This window comes from Corvus moneduloides, chromosome 15 (genome assembly GCF_009650955.1).
Source record: "Corvus moneduloides isolate bCorMon1 chromosome 15, bCorMon1.pri, whole genome shotgun sequence".
NCBI lineage: Eukaryota > Metazoa > Chordata > Aves > Passeriformes > Corvidae > Corvus > Corvus moneduloides.
In genome coordinates, this window is record NC_045490.1 from 3657212 (window position 1) to 3666051 (window position 8840).

The 8840-nt window shown below is 63.5% G+C and overlaps 2 protein-coding genes across 5 annotated transcripts; one reads left to right on the forward strand and one right to left on the reverse strand.

The window, feature by feature from the left end:
- Nucleotides 1-2062: 2062 nt before the first annotated feature.
- EIF4E1B (eukaryotic translation initiation factor 4E family member 1B) lies at nucleotides 2063-3913 on the reverse strand. 2 transcript variants are annotated; one of them, XM_032125282.1, is made up of 7 exons: nucleotides 3538-3913; nucleotides 3298-3383; nucleotides 3093-3188; nucleotides 2913-2976; nucleotides 2620-2733; nucleotides 2369-2508; nucleotides 2063-2252 (listed from the first exon to the last, which is right to left on the reverse strand). In XM_032125282.1, the coding sequence occupies exons 1-7, from the start codon at nucleotides 3553-3555 to the stop codon at nucleotides 2138-2140; spliced, it is 633 nt and encodes a 210-aa protein (XP_031981173.1). In that variant the 5' UTR covers nucleotides 3556-3913; the 3' UTR covers nucleotides 2063-2137. The 2 variants fall into 2 exon arrangements, with proteins under 2 accessions (XP_031981173.1, XP_031981172.1); XM_032125281.1 differs by having other exon boundaries at nucleotides 2369-2733.
- Nucleotides 3914-3977: 64 nt separating this feature from the next.
- SNCB (synuclein beta) lies at nucleotides 3978-8520 on the forward strand. Of its 3 annotated transcripts, none has more exons than XM_032125283.1 (6): nucleotides 3978-4066; nucleotides 4679-4806; nucleotides 6256-6294; nucleotides 6653-6771; nucleotides 7543-7632; nucleotides 7778-8520. In XM_032125283.1, exons 1-6 carry the CDS (start codon nucleotides 4029-4031, stop codon nucleotides 7808-7810), a joined length of 447 nt encoding a protein of 148 aa, XP_031981174.1. In that variant the 5' UTR covers nucleotides 3978-4028; the 3' UTR covers nucleotides 7811-8520. The 3 variants fall into 3 exon arrangements, with proteins under 3 accessions (XP_031981174.1, XP_031981176.1, XP_031981175.1); XM_032125285.1 differs by lacking the exon at nucleotides 3978-4066 and adding an exon at nucleotides 4182-4200; XM_032125284.1 differs by lacking the exon at nucleotides 3978-4066 and adding an exon at nucleotides 4384-4534.
- The last annotated feature ends 320 nt before the right edge of the window (nucleotides 8521-8840 follow it).

Here is an 8840-nt window from a genome sequence, read left to right on the forward strand (position 1 = left end):
GCAGCCCCTGCTTCTCACACACTTGACGTTTTCACTGCTGGGGAGGGGCATTAATGGTGCGTTTTAGGGGGCCTCAGCAACCCCTCTTCCAGCTTCAGCTTTGCCAGCCCCACGCGTGGCTCTGCCTACATCTCATTCTGGGGGGGAGGGAGGAGCTGAGGTAGCGCTGTGACCCCAACCTAGGCAGGGCAGGGCAGGGCAGACAGAGACACCACCGCAGGCACGGCAGGCTGCCAGCCCTGCCGCGCCGGAGCTGGCCAAGGCCGGGCGAGCGGCACCACCGCGTGGCGAGGGACGGGCGGTACAGGTAGCTCAGGCAGCACTCGGGCTGCCAGCACGCTCTGCCCATGCGGGACCAGTGGGCAAGGCAGGCAGAGCCACCCCCTGATCGCCCGCCTGCAGCACCCCCAGTTTGGGGTGCTCCCCCTCATACTGCATCCCCTCATCCCCATCCTGCTGCCTGCAGCACCCCCAGTTTGGGGTGCTGAACCCCATATTGCATCTGCTCATCCCACTCCTGCCACCTGCAGCATCCCCATAGGGGGGTGCAGCCCCCCCATACTGCATCCCCTCATCCCGGTCCTGCTGCCTGCAGGCCTCCCCAGCCCTGTCGCCCTTGCACCTGCACAGAGAAGTGACCTAAAGCCATCACACGATGCAAGGACGCAGGGACATGGCCTGACACAGTGCCTGCCAGGGGTGAGCTCCTGTCTTCACTCCCTAGTAGCATATTCTGCCTGGAACAGGGGCAATATTGGGTGGTGGAGGGCTCTGCATTGCCCTGGGGGAGCTGCAAGGCTGATGTCCCTGGAGAAAGGCAGCTGAGTCCCAGGGACACAGCTCTCTGCAGCCGAGGCAGCACCCCAGGGCAGTGCAGGGCTCAGCAAGCTCAGCCCCACGGGCTGCACTGCAGGCAGTCCAGACCCCGGCTGACACAGCCACACCAGCTGCCTGTCAAGCTGTGACCAGACAGGCCACAGCCAGCTCCAAGAACAGAGTGGTCAATACTTTGTCCTTCTGCAGGACCAGCTCTCTGCAGAGCCCATCTGCAGGCAGGGCAGCACGGAGCCATCACAGCAGGGGACAAGCAACCCCGGCTCTGGGCTGATGAGGTGGCATAGATGGGCTGGATGTGTGGTCCTGGACAAGGTGCAGCCTTGGGCTGAGATGGAGCCTGGGTGCTGCTGGAGGGAATGGAGCTCTCAGCTCCTGGATGAGAGCTGCAGTGAGGGCAGAACTGCAGGCACCACTGTCAGGAGGTGAGCAGACAGCTCCACCTCTAGAATCTGACTAGGCAGGAGAGCACAGATACAACAATAAAACACACAAAAAGATTAAAGGACAGAGTGCAGGGTGGATCTGGAAGGGAGTATGAGGGACCAGGACCACCAGAAGGGACAGCAGAAGACATGAGCCATGGAAAGGAGGAGCCAGCAAAGTCCCAGGGCTCAAAAGAGTGAGTCTGTGAACCTGCAGGTCTGGCACCAACAAACACTTGGGAAGAAAATAAGCTTCATAGCACCTATGCTGCAAGTGTCTGTGGGAGGGGATGCAGCATGGGGACCGTGCTGTGCTGCAGCCTCAGCACCCACTCTGCAGGGACACTGCCAGCCCTCAGCAGGGAAACTGCTCTTCCTGAGAAGGCAGACCCATGTCCCACAGATGTGCAGGGACTTAGGAGAAAAGTGGACCAGCTCCCCAGGCTGAGCTGACCCAGATGAGCTGGGCCTCAGTAGACCCTCCCATGCCCAGGTTTGCAGGGCAGTGAGCTGTGCCCGTGCCTTGGCCAGGAGAGGACAGATCAGCATCCTGCTGGGGGCTATCCAGGGCCTCCCAAAACACCCCCACAGCCCCAGTGAGAGGGGCACTGGCCCGAGGCTCTAGGGGAGGTGAGGGGACATGTGCAGTGTCCCAATCCCTCAGTGATGCCAGCTCTGTTCTCCTGGCCCTGCTCACCCAGAATGGAGGGGCCAAGATATGGCACATTGCCACCTCCCTCCCAGGAAACCTCCCCCCCCAAACAAGAGCCACCCCAGCCTGTCAAGAGCCCTGGAGACACAGATCATGCTCAGATGCAGAAATTCATTGTGAGACAGTACATGGGGACCCCGTAGGCAGCTCCCTGCTCCCCCCACAGTCACACCACAAACTTGGTCTTGCTAAGGGAGTTGCTCTTGGTGGCCGTGTCCGCATGGGCCTGGTACCCAATGGTCACCTTCTGTGACAGGCCCAGGTGCTCCTTGTAGACACGCCTAGAGGAGAGAAGGGGATGCATGAATTGGGCAGCACCACTTCTGCTATTGGCCCTATTCCCCGAAACAGGGGGAACCCTTATTCCCCTGTGCAGCCTCCCCTGAAGCTGCATTACCCAATGTGGGTGACCCCTTCCTGGTTCTCCGCTTCCCGGGTCCAGATAGCAATCTTGTCCCCCTTGGTGCGGATGTTGATGACGGCCCCGCACACCTCGTCGCTGTACTCATCAAACATCTCCCCAATGAGACACAGCAGCTGTGCGGAGGAGAAGAGGAGCCTGGGACAGTCCCCACTGCAGTTCAGCCCTGGGGCAGCGGGAACACCATAGCCAGGACCCCCAGGACCCTCGAGCGGGGCTGCACTCACTGTCTCCAGCCAGAAACGGTCCAGCTCGGTGTGACGCTGCTGCTTGGCCAGGGTGATGAGCCAGCGCCCACCACGCTTGTTCTGGCTGTCCTCCCACATGGGCTCAATGCCATCCTAGGGGTGGGCAAGCAGACAGTCAGGGGCACCAAGTACCCAACCAGAGCTGGTCTGGGGAGCTGTGAACAACCAGCCAGACTTCCCCTTCCACCTTATGGCCAGGGCACCCTGACCAGCACCCAGTGTGCCCCAATAATGCTGGGTGCTGTGGGGATTCTGAGGATGAGGTACCATACCTTGAAGAGGGAATAGTCACAGCCAGCTGCGAGCTTGCTGGCGAGCTGGATGTGACTGTACAGCCTGTGTTAGATGGAGACACAGCAGCAGGTGAGAATAGGTGCCTTAGGCTCAGACCCCCCCCACTAGGACATCTCCAGAAGGGGCACAGTGGGTGTGCCCACCCAATGGACACTCACGCCCAGAAGTCCTCCACGGTGCTGAATTTGGTGACGAGGCGCAGGTTCGCCTGCCACATCTTGCTCTTGTCATTCTTGAAAAACCACAGTGCCCATCTGGGGCGGGAGGGGAAATGGGGTGTTCAACCATGCTGGAATCCCCCTCCAGCCCCAGCACACCCCTCCCAGTGCTGGGAGAGGCTGTCCATGGCCAGGCCCCCCATACCTGTTCTGCAGGGGGTGCTTGCCCAGGATCTCTGCCGGGAGCAGCTCTTGCTGCCGAGCCCTCTGCTGGCGTCGCTCCTGTTGCTTCTGCAGAGGAAGGTGGGACAGCCCCGAAGAGCCCCATGACCACCCCAACAGGGAGTCTGCAGCCCCCCCAGGTACCTCCCACACTGGGTACCCCGAGGGCTGGGAGGGTTGTCTGTGTTCTACAGCCTTCCCAGCCCATAGGGCAAGCACTCACCTGCTCCCCTGTAGCCATCCTGACTAGCACGGGCTCCTCTAGGCTTCCTCTGGCTCTTAAGTACCCACAGGCAGGTGGGATGAGGAGCCATCCCAGCTGCAGCTGGTGGAGTGGGAGGGTGGTGTCCTGGGGAGCAGAGAGGTGGGGGATCCCTCTCTAGGGCAGGGAGCTGGAGGATGAGGGCAGGGGCTCAGAGTGGGATGAGATCAGGATGAGGGAGTAGAATTGTGTAAGTTTGGGATCATGATGTGGTATGGGCAGGGCAAGACAGTATGCAGAGATAGCACACAATGGGATAGCATCAGGTTGGAGGGCAGGGATAGGTGGAATGGGGAAGATGGGATCAGGATAGGATGTGATGGGGAGAGTGGGGGATGTGATGGGGAGGGGATGGGACCAGAATTGGATGCGGTGGGATGGGAATGGGGTGGGATGAGATGGGAAGAGGACATGACGAGAAGGGGATGGGAATGGCATAGGGACAGAGTGGAATGTGGAGGGAGTTGGATGGCTATAAGGATGGAATGGGGTAAGGGCAGCCTGTAGACGGAAAGCAGTGGGATTGGGATGAGATGGGACAAGGATCGGGAGGAGACGTGACAGGGAGAGGGTGGGAAAGGATGCGACGGGGGTCAGGACTGAATAGCACGGGGACAGCGTGGGGTGAGATCACGACGAGTGATGGGGCTGGGGAGAACGACTGTCCCGGGGAGCCGCGCAGTGCGGGGACGGAGCCTGCGGGGCTGCGGCGGCGAAGGGCGGGGGGCGCCGCTGGCTTGCGGGGCGGTGCGGGGCGGCGCGGGGGCGGCGGGGCACGGCTCGGCACAGCCGAGCACGGCTCAGCCCGGCTCAGCCCGGCGCGGCGCGGTCCCCCCCGCGCATCACGGCGCAGCGCGGCGCAGCGCAGCGCGGCCCCGGCACAGCCGCACTGAGCCCGCCCCGCCGCAGCCCGGCCCGGCCCGGCCCGGCCTGCCCGTCCCCGCCGACAGCGAGCCAGGTCGGGCGGGCGGCGGGGCCGGGGGCGCGGGACCGGGATGCGCGGGGAAGGGATGCGCGGAGAAGGGATGCGCGGGACCGGGATGCGCGGGGCGGACGGGCGCGGGGCCGGGGCGGGGTGAAGCCGTGCGGCCTCTCCCCGCAGAGCCGCCATGGAGGTGTTTATGAAGGGCTTGTCCAAGGCCAAGGAGGGGGTGGTCGCCGCAGCTGAGAAGACCAAGCAGGGGGTGGCCGAGGCCGCCGAGAAGACCAAGGAAGGGGTCCTCTATGTCGGTAAGGACCGGCTCGCCCTGCCTGCCCCCTGCCTGCCCCCTGCCAGCCCCTGCCTGCCCCCTGCCTCCCCACCCCCGGCTAATCTCTGCCCGTCCCTGCCTGCCCCTGCCGGCCTTATCTGCCTGCCCTTGCCTACTCCTGCGTTTGCCCTTGCGTCCTCCTGCCCATCCCCCTGCAGTCCCCCTTTCGTCCCCACCTGTCTCCGGTCCCGCTGCCCCTCTCCCCTGCTCCTTTCCTGCCACGACCACCCTGCGGTGGAGTGCCCCGGGGCAGAGGGTCGGTGCCCGCAGTGCCTCGATGCCCACCGGGAATCTGCAGGGCAGGAGAGTGGGCTCCGCGGGCAGAAGCAGAGTCGGGGACTGTTCCCCAGGCTGAGGGGCTGGGACCCTCGGGGACTGGACCCCTTGCAGTTCCCAGTCGGAGCCCGAGGGTCTCTCAGCTCTGTGCCCAGGATGCTCTGGGGCAGGAAAGCAGAGGGACCATGATGGAGGTGGTGACCCCTGTGTTGGGATGTGCCTGTCTTGGGGCAGGGGGGTGGGGACCATGTTTATTCCCCTTGGAGAGGTAATGCCCTGGAGCTCATCCCACACCAGCATCTCCCCTGCACCCAGCTGGTAACTGAGGGGTCCCTCCGTGCTGCCCCTTGGGGCCGGGATCTGTTTGGGGCCAAATCCTAGAAGACATGGCTGGCAGGAGGAGCAGTTCCTGGGCAGTCTGTGCCTGGCTGTGGTGCTGGAATGCTCAGGGAGGGAGCTGAGGCCAACCCTGCTTGCAGGGGGAGGGAGGAAGGCGCAGGGCTGAGGCTCTGTTCTGCTCCAGAGGGCACGAGCTCTGTGGGAGAGCTGAGGCCGCAGAACTCTTCCCCTGGGCAGTGCCTGCCCTGGGCCCCCATCCTCCCCAGGGTGTGTGTGCTGGACAGGGGTCCAGCAGCTCAAGGAATGCCCTGAGACCCCATCCTGCTGGAGCCGCCCTACCTTTCCTTCTATCCTAGACACCCCACTCCCATTCCGTGGGGTATCCTGGGTCGTGTCACTCTGCTCGAGGGAGCCTAGCAGGGTTGGCACAGGCAGCAGCAGCAGCCAACTCCAGGCACTCTAGCTGTGGGGCTTCCCATACCGTGCTGGTTCTAGGTTTGGATCCTGTGGGAGGTTTTTCTCAGCAGCATGGCTGCCATTCGCCCTGCCTGGCTGTGCCCTGACACGGGCCCTGGGGTCTCTGCCCTGCCTGGCATGTGGCGGTGGCCCTGTGCTGCCCCAGTTCTGGCTCCTGCAGGGACAAGAGGAGCCTTGAGGGGAGCCAGGCAAGTGCTCAGTCCCCCAGGTGCCCTGGCATGGGTTGTGGACAGGATGCTGTCCTGGCTCAGAGCCCTGCCAGGGTCCCGGGCATGGCACATGCTGGAGCCCAGCTGTCAGTCCCTCTACCCTGATCTCTGTCTCTTTCTACCCTCAGGGAGTAAAACCCAAGGTGTGGTGCAAGGCGTAACCTCAGGTAAGGGCCCCTCTGTCTCCCCGCCGTGGTACCCCTCTGGCCCTGAGAGCATGGCCACACTAACAAGATCAGAGGCTAATTGAGGGGCTGATGTCACTCTGCTAAAGCCTCTTATATAACAGGTCCGGCAACCAAGGATTTGCAGCGGCTGCTCACACTCCTTGCCCAGCTGCAGAGGAGTGTCGTGGCCCCCTCCCCTCCCCATCAGGGCAAGGAAGTGGGAAGAGCCTGATCCTGCCCAGCATCTCCCTGCCAGTTCCCCCCCCCCGCCCCGGGTGGTGCAGGGCATGAAATCACGGCTGGGCACCCCTTTTGGCACGGGGGAGGGGCACTGATGGGGCACCCCCGGCTCTTGCAGTGGCTGAGAAAGCGAAGGAGCAGGCGTCCCAGCTGGGCGAAGCGGCATTCTCCGGCGCCGGCAACATTGCGGCGGCCACCGGGCTGGTGAAGAAGGAGGAGTTCCCTGCGGACCTGAAGGTGAGAGTCCTCAGGCACTGCCGTGCCCATGGGGAGGCTGGCACATCCCCAGGTTTGGTGGGGAGCCCCTTGGCTGTTGCCCAGACCCAGAGGAGGGACCACGAGGGTGCCCAGGTGGTCTCCCCATGCCCAGGGCAGGCGGGCATCGCGGCCCCGGCGTGCGCGGCCTTGTGCGCGGTGTCTGCGGACGTGTGCGTGCCCGGGCCCTGGCATGGCGGCCGGCGGCGTGGGCCCACGGCGCATCGCTCCAGCAGCTGCGAGGTGACCTGACAGCTGCGGGAGGGGCAGCGGGTTCCAGCTCACCGCCCCATGAGCCGTTGGCTTCCAGCTTAGCCCAAAATAGCATCAGCTGAAGAAATGAGGCCACCGCCGCCACCGCTGCTGCACAGGGGGATCTGCTGCCCCCCTTTCCCGCCTGCCAGCCCCAGGGAGGGGTTGCCCAGCACCACCCTCCCCTGCCAGGGATGCAGGATGCTCCTGCAGCTCTGCCAGCGCCTGGAGCCTGTCGAGGCCCACGTGGTGCCAGCACTCGTTGCCTGCCCGAGGCTGGGGCTGGGAGCAGTGCGGGTACATAAACACACAGCCCCTGCTCCCACAGACGTGTGCATGTCACCTCCCAGCTAGGTAGGCTGCTGTGTGCCCGGGGTGTCGCTGGCTCCTCACAGAGCCCCTTGTATCCTGAGTGCACTGCTGGTCTGGAAGGGGCAGGAAGGGTGGGTGCCGTGTGGGGGGCTGTGTGTGTGTGGGACTGACCTCCTGGTTCACTCTCAGGCAGAGGAGGTGGCCCAGGAGGCTGTGGAGGAGCCGCTGGTCGAGCCGCTGCTGGAGCCAGAGGGGGAGAACTACGAGGAACCCCCGCAGGTGAGGGGACAGGGTGGCACAGTGGACACAGCGTGACAGTGATCAGTGCACTGTCCAGAGCAAAGCTGGTGTTGGGCTGGAGAAGAGGGGAGCTCCGTGCCCCACTTGAACTCTCTCACTGGCTCTTTCCTTCCCCATCCTGCAGGAGGAATACCAGGAATACGAGCCAGAGGCATAATGGACCCCCATCCTTGCCTCTTCCACCAGCAGCACAACGAACCGCCGGTAGCCCCCTGCTCCTCCTCAGCCGGCCCCGGCCGGTGCCTGTGTGCCGGGGAGGAGCAGGGGTGCCCCTGCCCCGTTCGCTCACGAGTTCTTCCTCCAGTTCCGTTCCAAGGGACCGTGTCCGTGTCTCCGTAACATGTCTAGCAGTGAGAAACACCCGCTGTGTCCAAGCCCCCGAGCCCCGGCGCGTGCCCGAGCCGTGGGTGCTGCCCGCAGGGGCTGGTGTGTGTGAGTGTGAGCGTGTGTGTGAAGCCCGGGTTTATGGCTCTGTCTCCCTCCCAGCGCCATAAACCCCGGCTGCGTCCCGGCGTGTCCGTGTGTGTACAAAGCATGTTTACCTGCTCACGGGCTGCTGTACATTTCGCTTGCACGCGTGTCCCTGTGGTTCTGCTCTGGTCATCGTGGAACTATTTTTTTTTTATATATATCTCTCTATCTATGGGTGGACGGGTCTTTTGCCTTTGTGAACCCTTGGCGCCCAAGCCCGCTCCCCAGCCTGCTGGGTGGTGACGGTGCCCGCGCCCCTCCCCGAGGTCCCATAGTGCCGACGCTGTGTTGTGACGTGGCATGGATATTCCCCCGTCGCTGGATGTGCAATACGAGGGCAGCTGCCAGTGACACAGCTGCCCCCGTGTCCGTGAATAAAGCCAACTCTTGTCTGTAGCCCCCTGGTCCTGGTTGTGGGGTCCCTGAGGAGGGGTTGGCCCTGTGCTTTGGTGGCAGGGGTAGTTTTGGAAAGAGGAATGCAGCTGGTGCTGGGGGAGTGGGCAGAACTGGTTGCTCATGAGGACAAGATGCCTTTCTGTCTGCTGGCTGCTGCGTCACAGCAGGTCACTGTGCCCTAGGCCTCCAGTCAGACTCTGGCTGAGACTTGGGGTGCAGGCAGTGTCCCCATGTCACCTGCCTGTCTGCAGGGCTTTGCATCTGCAGGGAGCCCTGTGGGGCTGAGGACCAAAAGCCAGGATGAGTGTATACACAGCCCT

Excerpts from the sequence above, each read along its gene's own strand:
- EIF4E1B (XM_032125281.1), bottom strand. Across the intron at positions 2,977-3,092 it reads ACCGTGGAGGACTTCTGGGC|GCTGTACAGTCACATCCAGC; the intron begins GTGAGTGTCCAT and ends CATCTAACACAG. Across the intron at positions 2,734-2,912 it reads GTGACTATTCCCTCTTCAAG|GATGGCATTGAGCCCATGTG; the intron begins GTATGGTACCTC and ends GCCCACCCCTAG.
- SNCB (XM_032125283.1), top strand. The coding sequence starts at position 4,029 with ATGTGGAGGGAGTTGGATGGCTATAAGGATGGAATGGG. Across the intron at positions 6,295-6,652 it reads GGTGCAAGGCGTAACCTCAG|TGGCTGAGAAAGCGAAGGAG; the intron begins GTAAGGGCCCCT and ends CGGCTCTTGCAG. Across the intron at positions 7,633-7,777 it reads ACTACGAGGAACCCCCGCAG|GAGGAATACCAGGAATACGA; the intron begins GTGAGGGGACAG and ends CCCATCCTGCAG.